The following is a 19,842-nucleotide window of genomic DNA, read 5'->3' as shown; positions in this document are numbered from 1 at the left end:
ATATATGAGGGTGATTAATGACAATTGGAATATTATTTGGAACACCACATTCCTGCCCGGGAAAAGTGGATGTAAACAAACACAGAGTTTGTGTCGTGTTGTGAGCGAGCCTCTGACACTGGGTGAGCGGTGGGTGGAAGGTTTCTGTACTGCTGTATTGCACCAACCAGCGTGTATTTTGCACTCTGACATTAACTGTCAGCGCAAAATATTAGTTGTGCTAATATGCTAATTCAATCTCCTTCAATGACTGCTGCTGTTTTTGTTAGACAGGCTCGTTCTAAGGGTGTTTGGTGAGAACTGTCAAGTTGTGTATTGTATCCCTGAGAACGTAGCTATTTATGTTAATGGAAGTACTGTATTGGATTAAATTTTAGATTAATCTGTGGAAATATAAATTTGGTGAATATTTTGTACACTTGTCCTTCTAAAGTCATTTAAGTCTGATGAGTAACACTATTATAGGAGATGAATGGGTAAGTTCGTTCAAAGACTCGTCAGAACTGAGTTTAACTTGGGTTTATGCTTAATGTAATACCTGTGTAATGGTTATCAGAGTTGATAATGGGTAAAGATCAATAAACAAACTTCTTTTGCTGTCTATAAATACATAGGTAGTGACAGCAAGTTTCCAAAGAAATTACATAGAGGTTACTCTACATTGCTAAGATAATAAAGAGCAAAAAAAAGTAATAACAGAACTATGAAAATAAATTTAATCAAAGGGTAACATGGAAAAAATATTAAAGCCACTTCCCACATACAGTTTTAGAAATATTAAATCAGTATTTGTCACAGTGAATTCAAATTACACAGTTAGATTTAGACAGGATATAGGAAAATATGGTTTCACAGTAGAATTGTGACTGTGTAGGGTGCAATATGTCAATATGTCAAATACAAGAGTAAAGGAAATTATGTAAGGTCTATTGGACCATGCAAGACATTTGCTGTTTATTCCAGTCATCCTTTCCGGTATATATTCAAGTTTATTTATATAACATCACTAAAGTAAATGCAGTACATACCTTATGTTCTCTCCGATAACATTGGTGTGAAAGTTTGGTGAATGGATGGGTGTCATTTTGAGTGTCATTAACCTTATTTCCCTGTGCTGCTTTTCAGCCTTCTCTGAGTAAGTGCCCACCTCCACCATGCATGTGGTACATGGGGGTAATAATGATTACAATTCTGGTGTGTTGTAAAATATAGGATGGATAGATATACAAGAGAAAATAGTTGGGTTTAAACATGACCTGCATAGGACAGGAGGCCAACTATATTGTTAATATCTTTTTATGTGTTGACCTGTTTTCTTTCATAATATATTACTGTATTTTTGTTTACAGGGTTACAAACTAACCAATTGCCAATATGAGAAGGGATTAAATGATTGACAGTGAGCAATAACAACTTAAGTGAAACCTAAAACAATGGAGACCCTCCGGTTTGCTGGAGATGATGATGACGACGATCTGTACTCTGGTTTTGACACTGTTCACCCAGCTCTTGACGTACGACAATTGGAAGCAGATCAAGGATTTCAAGAGGCGGTTCGCACAAGCTATGGGCGACGTCCTCCAGTAGGTCACACTTGATTCTTTATAGATGTATGCTGGAGTATAAACCCCCATGCATGTGATGTCATGTGCAGGGTTGGAAGTCTTTAGCAACATCCATCATATTTACTTTATGCAGGGTTTTAGCATTAGGAAGACAATTGTCATATCATATCAGTGACCACAATCTGTACAGGATCTTGATGAGGCTAATAGATAATTACAATAAAAATGTTGATTTGCTGGAAAACATATATTTATGGAATAACCAAGGAATATTTAGAACTGTATTAACCCTTCCACTGTGGACCATGCTTGTCAGTGTAACTAATTTGTGAGGTATGTGAACTGCTCTGGTGAGCACTGGGACATGTGTGCAACTGTTGATAAAAATCCTGCAAGCATTTGGCTGCCCCTGTAACTGTAAGAGGTCTCTGGGGACAGAGTGGCCATGCTTGAAAACTTAGGAAAGCTGTAAAAATAACATGATAGCCTCTCCCACCATGCTGTATTACTGCCACACAAGCCCCCAACACTTTTTAAAATACTGTAGCATATTCCTGAATTTAGTTTAAGACCACTAACTCTAGTGGCCTTGGTGGAGTAAAGGAACTGGTGTTCCCCTCTTTATTCCTGTTATTGGTGGTAATTAATTGTGATGACACAGGGGTCTCCCTGAATGAACATGTTGGGACAATTTAACAATTTTGAGTGCCATCAGATACATTCATTGCATTTGGAATGAGGCACAGGAGTGTGTTGAAACCACACCCAAATACTATATTAAAATTGAAATTTCAACTTTTTTTTATTGTTACTGTAATTACCATGTGATTTTCTGTAGCTTTGTAAGAAAATATTTTGTTTTGAATTGTTATCATTTTGTCAGTAGTTCTGAGGGCAAAGTTTCCGTTTTTGGGCTAGCCCTTGGTAGTGCTTTCTTGCATTGATGCTGGTATTTCAAAGACAGGTACAAAACTCTTAGGCCTATGACTTGTTCAGGCCTACTGAACACCAGAGCTAGTATCATAGAGGTGAGTGGAACATATGGATCCAAGAGTAAGATCACAACTGAGTAAAGCTGGCTAGAAATTGCTCAGTCCATACAAAGCAAACTATGTATCTTGGTGGAAGTAAGAAAAGATGGAAATGAGGGAAATGCCACCAGATAGCAGATCACATCACTCGACTGTTTCACTTGCCTGCCCACTTCACTCACGTTTTGCCCTTGCACAGCCCCAAGCCCCACAAAAAAGGACAAAAAAAAAAAATAGGGGAAACTACTATGGGCACCCATAAAAGGGCATTTCATTACATTTAATTTAAAAAAGTGTATTGAAGCATACACAGTAATTTTAAGGCTGCAGAGCATAATGAAATTGTACAAATAGTAGTTAAACAAGTGAGTAAAAGCTTTGCATACATAAATTTTAGGTCTGTAAATGTGATTTTGGTCTTCCGAGGTAATGTATAACATTGATTTTCTTGTGTTTGACACTAGACTCAGAGCCGCATTCCAACAACTGCAGCCCGTCTGACCTCTGCTGCCCCTCCTCGACTAGGCACTACTCAAGGCACTGGAGTAAGTATAACAATGCCATCATGCAGCTTTTCTTAATCATGCTAACATAGACAGCATGATTATTGATTCAGTATTCTAGCTTGTGTATACAACCATACATCGCATTAATTTGTTGAATCTCATCTCGGTGTCCGTGTTTTTCTCTTTACAGTGATTGTATTGTGCTGCTATGGAGTATATTTCCATTTACTCTGACTCAGTTTTTCAACAGTACGAAGGTGTTCCCCAGTGTTGTATACTGAGCACTACTCTTTTTCCTGGTTGGTCCTGGTGGTCAGCCTTCCTGCCTGTCTTTCAGCATTTTCTTGAGCCTTTATGTTGTTGATTCACTCTGCTGTCAGGGTGATGACTTCCCTTTGTTTCAACATCAGCTTCAGCTTGCGATTAATGTCATGTCCTCCTGGGCCACCAGTCATGGTTTCAAATTATCTGATTAAGACCTGTGCTATGACTTTTACTTGGAAACAGGTCATTCTTCGTCCCCCTTTCTTACTCTATGGTAATCCCCTTCTGTATAAAGATTCTGCTAAAGTTTTGGGGTTAATACTCGAAAAGGAGTTCCTTATTCTGATTTCTATCCACTCATTCATTCCTCGATCTGTGCCAGTTGGCAGGGTCGTTGGTCTTCTGTTACTAGGTAACAAATTGCGTGCTCTTAAGGGTAGCCTGTCCCCATGGCCTTTCCCCCACCACCGGTTACAGCTTTGGCGAGGTTATGTATTGGCCATACACGTTTAACTCTCAGGCACTTAATGAAGTGCCATCCTGCTCCTTATTGATTGAACTGCAGTGTCCCTCTTACAGTAATGCATTGTTGAATGTCCTGACTTTCAGGACGTGTGTGTGTGTGTGTCTTGCTTCTCGCCTGTCCCCTCCCTATCATTTGTCCCCACTGGAATCCGTGGCAAATCTGATACCTTTGAGATCGCTCATCTCGTATGCTTTTTTTTGTTTTGTTTTGGCATCCTTAAGGATATTTAGTGCCTTTTGAATAGCCTGTGATTTTGATGGTGCTACATAGTTAGTCTCCTCACCTTGGTGCCTTCCTTTGATAATTACTTAATTAGGTAGTTATTACACACACTCCACTCTCCCTCACTTTAGTCACCATTTCATTAGTTGGAGACCAAGTAACCATTTTCAAGTGTCCATTATTTAGAAACATTTATTCAAAGGAGATTAACTATGTCTGTTTGGAATATGCTGTATGTTAAATCATTTATGCAAGCTAACAGTAAGAAATCAGTTATGTATTTAAGAAGTTACACCTTCTGATAAGTACTGAATTAAAAGCTTCAATATTAACAAAACGTGTATTACACGATTAGGAATATAAAATATTTTAGGTTCATGCTTGTAAATAAAATTTTGCAGTTGTGGGTCAGTCAACCAATGTTCTTCATTGCCTTTAGATAGCCTTTATTAATTACAGCATAATACATTTTCCATATTTGTAACAAAAAATATATAAATATATATATTGTGTTTGCAGGCACCTCTTCATAGTTCTTTGGGTCAGGTTGGTGGTGGCGGTTCAAGTGATGGATTACGACGGCCAATGACAAGCATGCGGGGCACAGGCTACACCTCACATGGTAGTGTTTTCGACCCACTTAATCAGGCTAATAAAGGTCCTGCACCACCTCTGATCTCAAAGACAGAGGAGAGGTAAGTTTGGGGAAAATTATGACAACATCTCAGAGAAATGCTCTACATCTTTAATGTAAATAAAGATTTTTCCAGGAAAGAAGAAACACTGTCTAGTTATGTGCAAAATTAGTAGGAATGGTTAAGTGTTAATAGTGATTGATCAGTTTAAATTCCAGATGTATATGATTGATAAAAAATACATTTTACTGAGAGATGATGACAAATTAATGAGGTAGGGAAAGACAATGGTACTGTACAATGAAATCCTGGAATAGGAAGAATATGAGAGGAATGTAGTGAGAGGGGCTGCATGTAGGGATTATGAGTGTATTATTGAGAGAAATAAGACCTTAAAAATATTTTTGTTACAGTACATGTAGTACAGTATGTATAAAGAACAGCATTTATCACCTAGGTTTAATTGGAAATTTATTTTCCAATTAATTTTGGATTTTTTTTTCCAAAACAGCAAGTTAAGGGTCCTCTGGTAGGTTAGGAGGGCAGGAAGTTCTCATAAGGTTTCAAAGCATCATGAAAACAGTTAATTGAAAGTTTCCTTTCCTAACATAACAGCCTAAGCCAGATGACCCAAAATAGAAAATCAGACAGTATGTCACTTTCGTGAGCCAATTTCATTTTGAACTATACATTGATTTTTAGCCTGAATGTGCATACGAGCGAAAAATGACGTCATTTGTAAGAGGACTGGTTACTTGGGTAGGAAGTGGTATTGTTGCTGGTTGGGGCATCAAGATGTTGTGCAGCTAGTCTATCTAAGCAGCGGCCGGTTCCTGTTTCCTCAGGGGACGCTGTACTTTTGCGGGGTTTTTATTTTCTTTGCTTTACCTGGTGGGGGGTCTACCTGGTGTAGTTATTGGACCGCTCATAATAATTTGATGGCCCTCTGCTAGGCCCCTGTAATTGTACACGTCACAAGGGTTTCAGTATTTGATCTCCCTCCCCCCCCCCCCTCTCTTTGTTAGCTTTGGGTCTAACTGGTTAGCAACACCTTGCCTGGGCTTCCTGTAGCAGTCAGCCTACGGGCCCTGGAAAACCCTGTCGGCGCTCAGTGGACGTGTGGATGCGTCCTCAGAGTTCCAGCTCGCCTTGTACGAGTTTGAGGGTTGCTGTGTGCCCTGTCACAGGATGACAGTCACTGCTTTTGCCTCCATCAAGCTGCCTGTTGGGGTCAACAACACCTTTCACCCGGAATCTTGCGAGTTGTGCTCTCTGCATGTTCTCCAGGTTTACCCATTCTGATATCATTGATATTTAGGAACAGGCAGCATCCACATTGCATACTAGGTTTAGGTTGCTGCAACACACTAGGTTGGTTGCCCACCCGGATGCCCTGAGGCTGCCCCATTTTGGTTATAGGGATTCAGACTTGAGTGCATTAGTCACTTTGACTTTCGTTCAGTCTGCGCTTCTTGGTCCTTTCCCTGTTGTTCACCCTGCATCCCTTCCCCTGCTTCTGGCTCCCAAACGTCTGAGGGTTTCAGAGTCGGAGCGGGGTTTAGTTGGTAATGAGACTGGCAGCTTTGGGGGCGGCCCCGTTCGGGTTGGGGACGGAGGCTTTCGAACTGGTTTCTCCTGCCGAGGCTTCTGGGACCCACCAGCAGGCCCTTTACCTTTCCCCTGGACTCTGCCTTTTCTTCAGGGGTAAAGTGTATGGAGGACCACTCTGTCCTGGATCTCGACTTAGAAGATCCTGGGGTCTGGGAAGGAGTTGACCTGGGTGGCTTTGGGCCCCCTTTGACCCCGCTTGGGTGTTGGTGCCGTCTTCGTGGGGCTTGTTGTTGCAACGGGAGGATTTTTTTTTCCCCCCCCCCCTTTCCCTGTATGAATATGATTACATGATTTGGGCTTCTTGGCTCCTCCCTGGGTTCGGTTCCGGGTTCCCTTTGGTTCCTCGACTCCGTCTTTCCAGAGGTTTTCTGCCTCTCGTATCTCACCTAAGGAGGTTTGGGAGGCTGCTTGCTGCTTACCTCCTGCGAGACCTGGATTCTGCCTCTGTGATGGATCCATTGTCGTTTGAGTTTGGTTCTTATTTCGCATATTGGGTGTGTTTGGAGATTCCAGAGTCTTCCTGGCTGGCAGACTGCCCGTTCTTTTCGTTGGGGGCGTGGCATGGGTTCTGTCGGACCCGCATGCTTGAACGGCGAGAAACTTCTACCATTCTGCAGGTTTACCTGGGGTGGGGGGGGGTGGGTTTGAGCACCTTAATGCGTGGTTGTTTGCCCCTGTACATCCTTGGGATGATGGCCTGGTGCAGCTTTCACGTGCAGGTTCCCACCCTTTTGGCTTCTTCGGTTGCTGAGGATTTGCATGCCCATGGGCATTTGGCTTCAGTCTTGCGCTTCTTTTCCCTTCTTGAGTTTTCCTCTAACTGGCTTGAGGAGGATGTGGAAGGGTTGAGTGCCGGGTCTTTTTCTGGTGCACTGGCTTCGGCGGCTAGGGCATTGGCCGCACTGTTGAGGCTGTTTATGCCAATTCTCAAGGAGGCAATGTATCTGTTCTTTGCTTCTCACCTCACATGGCTGTGCTTGCTTTGTCCTTGGAATCTGCTTGGGCCCTTGCTCTTAGTTTTCGTCACTGTTTTGTCCATTGCTATTTGTGGGGTCTGTGGTCACACAGTTTCTGCAGGTGGTTTCGTCTAGTTGTCATCCTATGTCGAACCTGTTGGTTCTCCGGGGTTCTTGGAAAGGTCATGCCAGGGCTCGGGGTTCCCCTGGTCGGGGTGGGCCATTGGTGGCAGTTTCTGAACTGACGTCGCCTTTGGAGCCAATGGCGTCTAGGTGGTGCAGTTATTGCTCTGTTCGTCGGTTGACTTCTCATAAGGGGCATCTGCCCTTTCATGGTTCGCCCCGCTCGGTCCCACGATTTGTGAGGGCTTTGGGTTGTATCCAGCGGCCTGTGGTGGTCTTGGGATGGCTCCTGCTCCTCTGGGGGTTCCAGGCTTATGGGGCAAGCTTCTTACCTTGCATTCCGTTGGATCATCTCGGAGTGGAGGTGCTAAAGCCTGGTTAAAACCACCCCAGCCCTCAGGTGGGTTTCTCACCTGTTGAAAATGGACTGTGTAGTTTCTCCCATTTCACTGGTTTCTCACCTATGCTGAAATGGAACTGTGTGGATCTGTAGTTCATTCTGGACTTGTCCTGCCTGAACCCTTTGGATTCCTTGCTCCTCTATTTGGATGACCACATTTTCTCGGGTTCAACTTCTTTTGGAATCGGGTACCTGGATGGTGTCCCTGAACATGGACGTGTATTGGCACGTTCCTATTCATCCGGGGTTCAGGGACTGGATTGATTTCGTGGTGGGGCGTCAGGCTTCCCACTTTCGCTGCCTTCCTTTTGGCTTTAATTTGGCACCTCGTGTATTCACGTGTCTTACCGGTTCGTGGTGACCTGTCTGCGTCTGCTAAGGGTTCGGGTTCTGGTCTACCTCAATGACTGGGTGGTGTGGGGTCCCAGCCGGTTTGCTTATCCGCTCTCCAGGGGTGTGGTTTTTTTCCCATCTCGCTGGGATCGGGTTTCTGGTGAACTGAAGGAAGTCCCATCTGATTCTGTCCCAGGTTCAGACCTGACTGGGTCTTGTTTGGGATTCTTGGACCGCTTCCATGTCTCTCCCACTGGAGGCATTACTGCGGCTGTGGTCCTGCCTTCAGCTGTTTCTGGGGGAGGGGGTCCCAGGTCACTCAGCAGTTGCTCAAGCAGTTGTGCAGGAGTCTGAACATTGGCATGCTGGTTTACCCGCTGGGTTGGGTTTAGCTTTGGCGTCTGTTCTGGTTCCTTCGGGGACGCCCCTTCTGTCTCTCTTGCTATCGCCTCTCTTACTGTCTTGCTACCTCTGGGGGCCTTGTGTCGCCGGCTTCCTCTCTCTTCAAGTTTTTTGGGATTCAGTGCCTTGGTGCCTACCCAAGCCCTTGCCTGACGTGCTCATGGACACATCATCTCTCGGCTGGGGCTTTGTGACCAGTGCTCACCAGGTCAGCCAGGAGCGGTGGGGTCCGTCCTTCCATCGGGCTCACAGCATGGTGCGGGTGTTCATGGTGATCTAGCTGTCGCTTCGGAGGGTTCAGGTCGCTCGATTTTTCAATCGTTCGGCTCCGTTCAGACTGTTCTCTGGTGGTTTATTGGCTGAACCTTAGGGTTCCCTTCAGTCCTTGCCTTTTTGGGGCTGGTTGCTTCAAATGACTCGTCTGCGGAATTCTTAGGGTTTGGCTCTCAGTACGGTTCATATCCGAAGAGTGTCCTATGTCCTGGCAGATGGCCTGTCTCGGTTTATTCCCCTATCCACGGAATGGACAGTCGACGCCAACTCCTTCAGTTGGCTCTGCCGGACGTACGGGCTCCTAGAGGTGGATCTCTTCGCGTCGGCTTGATCGAGGTGTCTCCCGATATATGTGGCGCCCTTCCCTGACCACGGAGCGTTCGCGGTGGATGCCTTTTGGCAGGACTGGTCGAGGTGGGGGTTACCTGTACCTCTTTTCCCAGTCCAGCTCTTGCTTCGGGTTCTGACTCAGTTGAAGTCCTACCATGGGTGAGTAGTCCTCCTGGCTCCTTGGTGGCCGTCCTAGCCTTAGGAGCCTTGGTTTCGGGCGCTTCTTGCTCGGTGTCCGAACCCGGGGCATTTACCTTGGCTCCGTCTCTTCCAGCAAATCGGACTGGTCCGGTACACGCCTGGTTCTGTCTTCTAACTCCGCTCATTGTATCTTGTCTTTTTGACGCGAGTTTATCACCATTTGTACGGTGAACAGGTGCCTTCGTTGTTGGTGTCACAACTGAGAACTTCATCTTGGCGACAGTACAGTATGTAGTTTCCTGGTATTCTTTCCCCCATTTTCTCTCTCTTCATAGGTTGATTTCTATTTCTGATTGGGTTGTCTTGTCCTTTCTATCCTGGCTTTTTTAGGATCGTCATTTAATGCCTAATATTGTACTGTCACCTCGTATCGTGCGGCAATGGCAGAGCCGCTGCAGCTTGCGTTCGAGGTGGATGTCACTTCTGCCCCGTTCCGTAAGATTTCTCGTACTTTGTTTGAACTCCGCCCTGCTCATGTGCCACCTGAGCTGTCCTGGTCCTTGGACGTGGTGGCCCCTTCGGTTCAAGATTTTTTCAAGGGTCTTTCTGTTGGCATTGGCCTCTAGGGGTCGGGTCGGTGAGCTTCATGCTCTCCTCTGGCGCAGGGGTTTCTGCTCCTTCGGTTCTGGTAGTCTGTTGGTTCAGTTGCAGCCTTCTCCTTCTTTTCTGGCAAAGAGCGAGACAGCTGCTTTCCAGAGGGGTCCTTGGGTCATTGATGCTTGGTTGGTCAGGCCGAGGGTGCATCATGTGTTGTGTCCGGTTGCGGCTCTTCGCTGTTACCTCTGCAGCTTGGCTTCTGTGGCCGGGAGGCGCTTTGGGTTAATCCGGTTTCCCTCATTCGCTGTTCCAGGGCTCAGGTCTCCCAGGTCATCTGCAGGGTTATTAGGTCTAGCCAGTCTGTGGTCTATCCTCGTGCCCATGACGTTCGGAAGTTTACTACTTTAGCTGCCATCTTTGGCAACATGTCTTGGGCTGATATTCGGGCGCAGAGATTTTGGAGGTCGAACAGGGTCCTGGTCGCCTGTTATTTGGTTAACGTTCCTGGTTCTGGGTATTCGTGTGTAGCTTTGGGTCGCAGGTTGCAGCCAGTTGTCTCGCCTTCGAGTTAAGAAGCTTGTGGCGGCCGCCTCCTGGGTAAGTCCCTTTTCTTCCTTATCTTTGGTTATGTAGCTCCAGGGAGCCGAATGGGCTCCCCTCAGAAAACCAGTGTTGAATGTAATGAAAAGCCATTTTCTGGTAGAGTCCCAGAGGCTCCCTGGTACCCTCCCTCTCTCCCTCTGGTCAGTGGTTTTTATGTTGGGGAAAGGGTCTAGAGTTCCCCCCTGGGGGGTGATTGCATGTCCTATTGATGCGACCATTTCTTAACATATATTACGCTGATGCCATATAATTGGAGTTTTGTTTAACATTTTCAAGCAATTTTCATATACAGCAATTCAAATATTTTTAGAGTTTCTGGCTCCTTAAGTGTTTCATTGGCTGCTTCTTGATGCTTTTTTTGACAGTGTAGGTGCTGACACCAGGCTGGCTGGGTAGCCAGCTAGAAACTAGCAAAGTGATACTTGGCACAGTCACTGAGGATCAATAAATATTGTCAAAGATTCCTACTGGGGAGTGAAGGTTGACTTTGCCTGACAGTTGTTGGATCATGTTCAAAGGGCTTTCTCAGAAAGAAGCTGTTCGTCTATATTCAAAGCCATATTTTTTCCTCACTCAGTCCATGAAGAAAAGATAAAATCTTTGGAACGTCGTGTGATGGGACTTATTGAAGAATCATGCATGGCAGCTTCACGGGGGGAAATACGGTTGGCACTGGACAGAGCTAAAGAGGCATCCAGCAAAGAACGTTCCCTCATTCGGCAACGAGAGCAAGCTGGATTATCAGATGGACATAACTTGGACCTCACGTTTTCTGTATGTATTGAAAAAGAGAAAGTTCTATTAACTGTAGTTATATTAGAAATTTAAGCATAATGATTGATATTTTCACTAGTAATTAGGAATCCCTAATTGAGAATTTGTAAGAAATTTAAAAGAATTACAATGGGGCCTCGACTTACGATGCTAATCCGTTCCCAGAGATGGATCGTAAGTCGAAATATCGTAAGTCGAAGCGATTTTTCCTATAAGAAATAAAGGGAATTGAATTAATCCATTCCCCACCCTCCAAAATATTAACATACAAATACATTTTATACTGAATACAATGTTTTTTTCTAACTACAATACAGTACCAAAGTTTCTCTTACCTTTATGGAGGGCTCTTGATGGCGTATGGAAGATGGTGATGAGGGGGAGGAGAAGAGTTGTTACTGTTTGGAAGGGGAGTCCCTTTCCATTATCACATCAGGCAGTGATGTTTTCTCTGGGGTACTCTCTCTCCTACGTTTTGCCTGAATACCACTAGGACCTGGTTGTGGTTCAGTGCTTGTTTGTCTCACTACAAATTTCTCAAGAGACATTTGTTTTTCCCTTCGTTTTAACATTTGTCTGTAATGATGCATCACAGTGTCATTGAATAGGTTAAGGCAACGACCTACTGAAGCTTGATTTGGGTGAGTCGTTTCAGCAAAGGTTTGCAATTCTTCCCGTGCTGCACACATTTTCTTAATTGATGAGGAAGAGACATTCTGTACTCTTGTTTCTGCTCTATGGTCATCCTTACATGGGTTTTCATATGTTGAGCCTTACCACTGACTTTCCTGGGACTCATGGCATGATATATAATAATTACATTAATGTTCAAAATGCAAAAAATCACCACAGAAGCGGAATTTCTTATAGGCGCGATCGTCACTAAGCGGGCAGCTGTAGTAAACTGAGGCAGGTCGGCCGCGTGACCGGGAACCACATGCTCGGTCAACCCGAATGTGTACCAACAATTATCGGAAGTCGACGACACCATCGGATGTCGAGTCACATTTTTCGATGAAATTTACATGGTAACTCGAAATTATCGTAAGTAGTATGTCGAGGTGCCACTGTATTTGGATATTATTCACATAAAATTTCAGTGATTGTGTGATATCTGGAATATACCTTTTATGTCAGCTTGAAATTCTCAAGACAAATCTATACTGGTACAAGAAAGGTGTGTATGTTATTGGGTCCTATAAATAGTTTAACACATCCTTGAAGGGAAATGATGTGACCTTGAGCCATGTCTCAAAAATGTTAAGTGTAGCTGCACCAAAATTTCTATACACATGCATTGATGCCAGGAAATACTCCTAGTAATCTCGGTTGCACCCACTACTACAACAATCACTGTAACAAACATTATCACTGCAACTATCACCTATAACTTTTACTACAACAACCATTAAAAAACCACCAACACCTCATGCTCATTATATTTATGCTACTGATTACACTCTCTGCATTCATTGCAGTATCCTGCAATCATTGCATGTTGTGTACTAAATGTAGCACCCAGTTCATATCATGAGATATACTGCCTTTTTCAGTCACCTCATATGACTGAAATATTTCTGTTTGTTCTATACGTTTCCATTTCTGTGGGGAGCCCCATTGGCTCATTGAAGCTGTCCCACTGATACAGTGCTATCCTATTTGAGGTCATCATTCACAGTTCTTGTTGCTTACTGGGGACCCGTGCCAAAACCTGGTCTCACCTCAGAGAGGCGTAGGGACCAATGGCCTATAAACACTTTAAATATGAAATATATCATACTTGCCATAGACCGGGGAAGGCAGTTAGAAAGGTAGGCAAAAAAACTGACCACTGTCTTGTTGAAAAATGTGACCTATGTCCTCAAAAGAGCAAAAGAACTCACCATAAAGAAAACAAACAATTAATTCAACTAGCCCCCGCTTGTTAGCGCCACCCCATCCCTGGGTAGGGGGGTGCTGGCTCGTGTGAGCCCGGCTACCAACCTTTTAGTTCTTGACTGGTGGCTCTTGGGGCTTGGTGTGGCTTTTGTCGTACCCACACACTTGAGTGGCGAGAGGTTTCCACAGTATTGCAGGTGTTCTTGGGGGGGGGGGGGGGGCTCTGGAGTTTCTCAACGAGTCCCTCTTCACCCCTGCACTTCCTCGTGATGTTGGTCTGGTGTAGCTGGATGCTCAGGTCCCCTCTCTTTTGGCTGCTTAGGTGGCCGATGATTTTCGGGATATTTGGGCACGGGGGGTTTTGGAGGTCAAACAGGGTCCTGGCTGCCAGGTATCTTGTGAACGTCCTAGGCCCTCTGCGGCCATGTGTTGCTTTGGGGCGTCTGTCATGGCCATCTGTCTCTTCCTTGCTTTGAAACCTGCAGTGCTGCTGCCTCCCTGGTAAGTCCCTGTTTTTCCTTCTCTGTGGGTAGTTAGTTTCAGGGAGCTGATGGAGCTCCCCACAGAAAACCAGCATTGAATGTAGTGTAACGCCAGTTTTGGGGTGAACCCCTGGAGGCTTCCTGACCCTCTCCCTCCCTCTGGTAGGCGACTTTCATCATTCAAGAACTAGAGGGTGGGTAGCCGGACTCATTTGAGCCAGCTTCCCCCTTTCCCCCACAACGAGGGGGGGGGCACTAACGAGCGGGGGCTAGTTGAACGTAGTGTTGCTTGTTTGTTTTTCTTGTGGGGAGTTTTTTTTTTTTTTTTGCTGTTTTGAGAACATAGGTTACATTTTTCAACCAGACAGTAGTCTGTTTTGTTTTACCTACTTTTCTAGGTGCCTTTCCCAGTCAATGGCAAGTATGATATACTTTAAATGTAAAGTATTTATAGACCATTGGTCCCTACGCCTCTTTGAGGAGGGGACCAGGTTTTGGTGCTGGTCCCCGGTAGGCATCAAGAACTCTGACTGATGACCCCAAATTGGATAGCACTATATCAGTAGGATAGCTCCAGGGAGCCTATAGGGCTCACTCAGAAATTGGCGTTTCACTACATTCAACACTGGTGTTTTGTTAATTTAACGTGTGAATTCAAGCTATTATTGTGCCAACTACTGTGATAATATTTGAAGGATAAATCGAATTTAAATTTGATGAATTTTGTTACAGTTTAAAAAACTCTCTTGTTATTATGTTGTCTTGAAATAGTCTACTCTTAATACAGTGTAATTCTAAGTTACTCTCAAGTCATTGCTGCTACATACACATCAACTTAGTTTAGTCAGCTGCTACACTTGAATGTTTATTAATGTTAAACTTGATTTTAGGTTTTGTTTAACCTTGCAAACCAATATGCTGCCAACGATATGTACACAGAAGCTCTAAATACTTATCAAGTCATCACAAAAGACCGTATGTTTAATAATTCTGGAAGGCTGAGAGTGAACATGGGAAATATTCATTACAAGATGGGTCAATACAACAAGGCTGTCAAGTTTTACCGTATGGCATTAGACCAGGTGCCAAACACACATAAGAGTATGAGGTTCGTATTGTACTAGTCTTGAGACTTTGCATGTGTTGGATTATACAGCTATGATTTAATCAGTTAAATTTGTTAAACAAATTTTGTACTGTATATCAAATGTAACTTATACTTATTTAATCTTAAATATAGATTAAATCAACAATATTGAGCAAGTTGATTTAGTTTTTCTAATGAATTTTGTTTGAATTTGGCATCCAATATAATTTTCCATGGAGATCCCCTTTGGTTTCTCAGAGCTACACTAGGCTGATGTGTATATATTAGACCATGGCACTAGTCAGTCGATGGAGTTCTAGGCCTACCGGGGACCAGTGCCAGACCTTGGTCCCCTCAGAGAGGCATGAGGAGCAATGGCCTATAGACACCCCCATGTAATTTGAAGCAGTCTATGTCTACTATCTACCAGGTCAGGCACCCAGAAAGATAGGAATTCCAAAACAAACTACAGCTGGTTAAAAATTGCAAACCGAATGCTGAACTAGCAAGCAGAACTCCCTAATCGAAAACAAGCAAACAAGCATGATGTCACCATAGCCGCTGTCTGTGCTACTCCCTCCTTCCTGGGAGGAGGAAGTGGGGAGCCCCAGCCCCCCCTAGCACTGGCTTCCCAACCTCAGTTCAGTGGCTGTTGTGTTTGGTGACTGTTGATTGACTCTGGCTGCATCCTTTTGAGCAGTGCTGTCCATAGCGATGTTGTTGTTCTGTGTGGTGGTGTGTGAGCCAGGAGTAACACAAGAGTACTGGGGCTGTATGCATCTAGGGCCACCTTCCCTAGGTGCCCTGTAAGTACTGCCTTTGCAGCTTGGGGTTATCTTCCATAGGCCGTTCGGGAGACTACCTCTTTGTGGTTCTTTTGCTGCTCGGTGATTGCGCACCCTTGGGGTCAGCTGGGATTGTTCTTACTCCGGTTTGACCTTGGGTAAGAGGAAGTATTGTCGCTAGGAGGGGCGCAAGGTACTGTCTGATATATGCTTAGCAGCCGGTTCTGTTCCCCTGGAGGTGTTGTGCTTTTGCGAGTTTTTTTTTTTTTTTTGTGTGTTGCCTGGTGGGGGTCTGCCTGGTGTGGCTGTAAGACTGCTTGTATGATTTTGGTGACCATCCACTGGGTACCCCGTGCTTGCACACATCACAGGGGTTCAGCTTTCAGTTTGTTCGCTTGGTAGCTCTGGGATAATCGGTAGCAGTACCTTGCCTGAGCTTCCCTTAGCAGTCAGCCTAAGGGCCCTGGGAAACCCCATTAGGGCTCACTGGTCCAATAGAGGAGACCTCTGAATCCCACTTCGCTTCGTGTGAGTTTGAAGGTTGCTCTGTTCCCCTATCTCAGGGTGACATTCACCGTCTTTGCCTCCGCCATTCTGCCTGTTGGGTTGATGACACCTTTGACCCAGAGTCTTGGGAGTGATGTTCCTTGCATGTATTCCAGTTCACCCAGTCAGATAATACTGTTGATCAGGTGCAGGCAGCATCTGTGTTGCATGCACAGTTTAGGTTGTTGCAACGCTCTAGGTTCATTGCCTTTCCGGATGCTCCGCGGCTGCCCCACTTTGGTTATAGGGACCCGGACTTTGGGGTGTGTTAGTCGCTTTGACTCTGGTTTCATCCGCACCCCCTTGTCCTTCCCTTGCTGTGATTCATCCTGCTCCCCTTCTGCTCCTGGCTGCTGAGGTTCATTCTGGACTTGTCCTATCTGAATCCTTGGGTTTTTGCCCCTGCTTTCGGATGACTTCTCTGTCCCAGGTCCAGCTACTTTTGGAACCAGGCGCTTGGATGGTGTCCCTAGACCTCTGGGACGCGTAATGGCATGTCCCGATTCATCCAAAGTTCAGAGACTGGCTCGGTTTTGTCATGGGGCAGCGAGCTTCAGCTATCGTTGACTTCCTTTCACCTTGAATCTGGCATCTCGAGTTTTCACATGCCTTACCCAGGTCGTGGTGACCTGTTTGTATCTGTTAGGGGTTCAGGTTCTGGCTCACCTTGATGACTGGCTGGTCAGGACTTCCAGCCAGTCCGCGTGTATGCTTGCCAGGGATTTGGTTCTTTCCCCGCTTACCAAGTTTGGGGTCTTGGTGAACTGGAGGAAGTCCCATTTTGTTCTCTCTCAGGTCCGGATTTAGCGGGGTCTTGTGTGGGACTTTCAAGCCGCTTCCTTCTTTCTCCCTCCGGCGGTATTGCTGCAGCTGCAGTCTCACTTACGGCTGTTTTTGGAGGGCACCCGAGTCACTCTCCGGTTGTTCGAGCAGCTGTGTCTGAACTTCACCGTTCTGGTCTACCCGTTGAGTCGGATCTGGCTTTGGCGGCTGATTTGGTTCCTTCAGGGACGTCCCTTCTCCAGTTCTCGCAATCGCTGGGTTCGGACCCCGGGGGCCTTGCGTCGGTTGCTGCATTGCTGGCTTCCTCTTCGGTTTTTTGGGGGTTCCTACCCGAGCCCTCGCTCGATGTGTTCACGGACACGTCGTCTCTAGGCTGCGATTTTGTGACCATTGCTCACAAGTCCGGCCAGGGTCGGTGGGTTTTCGTCGTTTCGTCGGGCTCACAGCACAGTGCTGGAGTTTGTGGCGGTGTGGTATTCGCTTTGGAGAGTTTGCGTCACTCGCGTATTAACTATTTGGCTCTATTTGAACGGCTCCTTAGTAGTTCATTGCCTGAACCGAGGGGGTTCAATGGCTCTTTGGGGCTGGTCGCTTCGGGTGACTCGTCTGCTGAGTTCTCGGAGGTTTGTGTATATACTCCTGGCTCTCCTGGTGGTTCACGTTCAGGAGGTGTCCGTCATCCTGGCAATTGGTCTGTCCCAGTTCATTCCCCTTTCCACGGAATGGACAGTCGATGCCAACTCGTTTAGTTGGCTCTGCCGGATGTACGGGCGCCCTGGAGGTAGACCTCTTCGCATCGGCGTGGTCGAGGCGTCTTCCTGGGGTATGTGGCACCCCCTGCTCAGATTGCGAGGCCGTCTGGGTCGATGCTTTTGGCTGGACTCATCGAAATAAGATTTCTTGTACTTCGTCCTACCAGTTTGGTTGTTGCTCCAGGTCCTAGCTTGCTTGGAGACTTACCAGGGGAGAATAGTCCTGTTGGCCCCTTGGTGGCCGGCCTAGCCATGGTTTCAGGCGGTGTTTGCTTGATGGCCGAACCCGAGGGTCTTCCTGCGGCTTCACCTCTTTTAGCAGATTGGTCTGGTCCAGTACGTGGCTGGTTTGATTTTCTTTCCCAATCTTCATGACTGGTGTTTTTGACACCAGTTTATCACCCCCTTGTATGGTTATCAGGTGGCTTCGTTGATGGTGTCTCATCTGCGAGTTTTGCCGCGGCGGCATTATGAAGTTTCCTGGCGGTCCTTTCGGCACTTCTTGACTCTTCGTAGATTGTCTTTGATTTCTAATCGGGTTGTTTTGTTCTTTCTCTCTTGATTGTTTCAGGACCTTCATCTTATGCCGAGTACTGTCGCCTCGTATCGTGCGACGCTGGCGGAGCCGCTTCAGCTTGCGTTCAGGGTGGACGTCACTTCTGCTCCATTCCACAAGATTTCTCGGGAGTTGTTTCACCTCTGGTCGGCTCATGTCCCACCTGAGTCATCCTGTTCGTTGGACTGGATGCTCTCTTTCCTCTCTTCTCAGTTTGTGGTGGCCCCTTCAGTTCAGGACTGTTTTTCTAAGACTCTTTTTTTTATCATTGGCCTCTGGGGGTCGGGTTGGGGGAGCTCCATGCTCTCCTCCGGCACAGGTTTCTGCTCTTTTCGTCCTGGTGGTCGTTTTGTTCGTTTGCAACCATCTGCTTCTTTTCTGGTGAAGAATAAGACTGCTGCTTTCCAGAGGGGTCCTTAGGTTGTTGATGATTGGTTGGTTCGGCAGGGGGTTGCATCATGTTTAGTCCGGTTGCAGCTCTTTGCCTTTATTTGCGCGCAACGGCCTCCGTGGCAGGGGACTCTTTGAGTAGATCCCGTTTCCCCTTCTTCCCTGTTCCAGGGCACGGGTCTTCCAGGTTGTCCACAAGATTATTCAGTCCAGCCAGCCTGCGGTCTATCCCCGTGCCCACAATGTTCGTAAGTTTGCGGCTTTGGCTGCTGTTTTTGGTAATATGTCTTGGGCTGACATTTGGGCACAGAGCTATTGGAGGTTGAACAGGGTTCTGGCTGCACCTTCCTGGCCCTTCTCGGGCGTGTGTAGTCTTCAGTCGCAGGTTGCAGCCAGTTCTCTCAATTTCGAGTTGAGGAGCGAGTGGTGGCCGCCTCCCGGGTAAGTCCTTCTTTTCCTTTATCTTTGGTTAGGTAGCTCTGGGGAACTGAAGGAGGTTATCTTGAGGTTATCTTGAGATGATTTCGGGGCTTTAGTGTCCCCGCGGCCCAGTCCTCGACCAGGCCTCCACCCCCAGGAAGCAGCCCGTGACAGCTGACTAACACCCAGGTACCTATTTTACTGCTAGGTAACAGGAGCATAGGGTGAAAGAAACTCTGCCCATTGTTTCTCGCCGGCGCCTGGGATCGAACCCAGGACCACAGGATCACAAGTCCAGCGTGCTGTCCGCTCGGCCGACCGGCTCCCTTTAGGGAGCTTTACACAGGAGCTTTACACAGAAAACCAGCGTTGAATGTAATGAAACGCCATTTTCTGGGGCGAGTCCCAGAGGCTCTCCGGCATCCTTCCCTCTGGTTGTCATGGTTTTTTCACATTTTTGACATATAGCCTCTGAACCGAGGTTGGGTATCCGGCACGAAAGGTCTGGGAGCCCCCCCCCCCCTCCTAAAGAGGGGGAAGTTGCGCAGACAGTGGCACGGCGGCTGTGGTGACATCATACTTGATTACTTGTTTTCTGATTGGGGAGTTCTGCTTACTCATTCGATTGTCGGTTAACAATTTTTCACCATCAGTAATTTATTTTGGGATGCCTGACCTGGTAGATAGCAGATAAAGACTGCTTCCCTGCCTATAGACACGGGGGTGTCTATAGGCCATTGCTCCTCGTGCCTCTCTTGAGGGGGACCAGGTTCTCGCGCTGGTCCCCGGTAAGCTTAGAACTCCATCGATTGACTGTTGCCATGGTCTAATATATACACATCATTCCGGTATAGCTCCGGGAAGCCTCCGG

The 19,842-nt window shown here is 46.3% G+C and overlaps 1 protein-coding gene across 3 annotated transcripts in view; it reads left to right on the top strand.

Annotated features, from left to right (window-relative positions):
• The first annotated feature begins 37 nt into the window (after positions 1 to 37).
• Positions 38 to 19,842, top strand: part of nompB (intraflagellar transport protein 88-like protein nompB) — a 51,910-nt gene continuing 32,105 nt past the window's right edge. The window contains exons 1-7 of one of the 3 annotated variants that reach the window (XM_069308681.1): positions 38 to 122; positions 1,350 to 1,583; positions 3,061 to 3,141; positions 4,634 to 4,809; positions 10,621 to 10,628; positions 11,105 to 11,292; positions 14,543 to 14,760. In XM_069308681.1, coding sequence (XP_069164782.1) covers positions 1,434 to 1,583; positions 3,061 to 3,141; positions 4,634 to 4,809; positions 10,621 to 10,628; positions 11,105 to 11,292; positions 14,543 to 14,760 — 821 coding nt within the window. In that variant the 5' untranslated portion in view covers positions 38 to 122; positions 1,350 to 1,433. Of the gene's footprint in view, positions 130 to 1,349; positions 1,584 to 3,060; positions 3,142 to 4,633; positions 4,810 to 10,620; positions 10,629 to 11,095; positions 11,293 to 14,542; positions 14,761 to 19,842 lie in introns of all 3 variants that reach the window. The other 2 variants (XM_045760789.2, XM_069308680.1) reach the window with 2 other exon arrangements.

Source organism: Procambarus clarkii, chromosome 63, assembly GCF_040958095.1.
Source record: "Procambarus clarkii isolate CNS0578487 chromosome 63, FALCON_Pclarkii_2.0, whole genome shotgun sequence".
NCBI lineage: Eukaryota > Metazoa > Arthropoda > Malacostraca > Decapoda > Cambaridae > Procambarus > Procambarus clarkii.
This window is presented reverse-complemented; position numbering and strand designations above follow the sequence as displayed.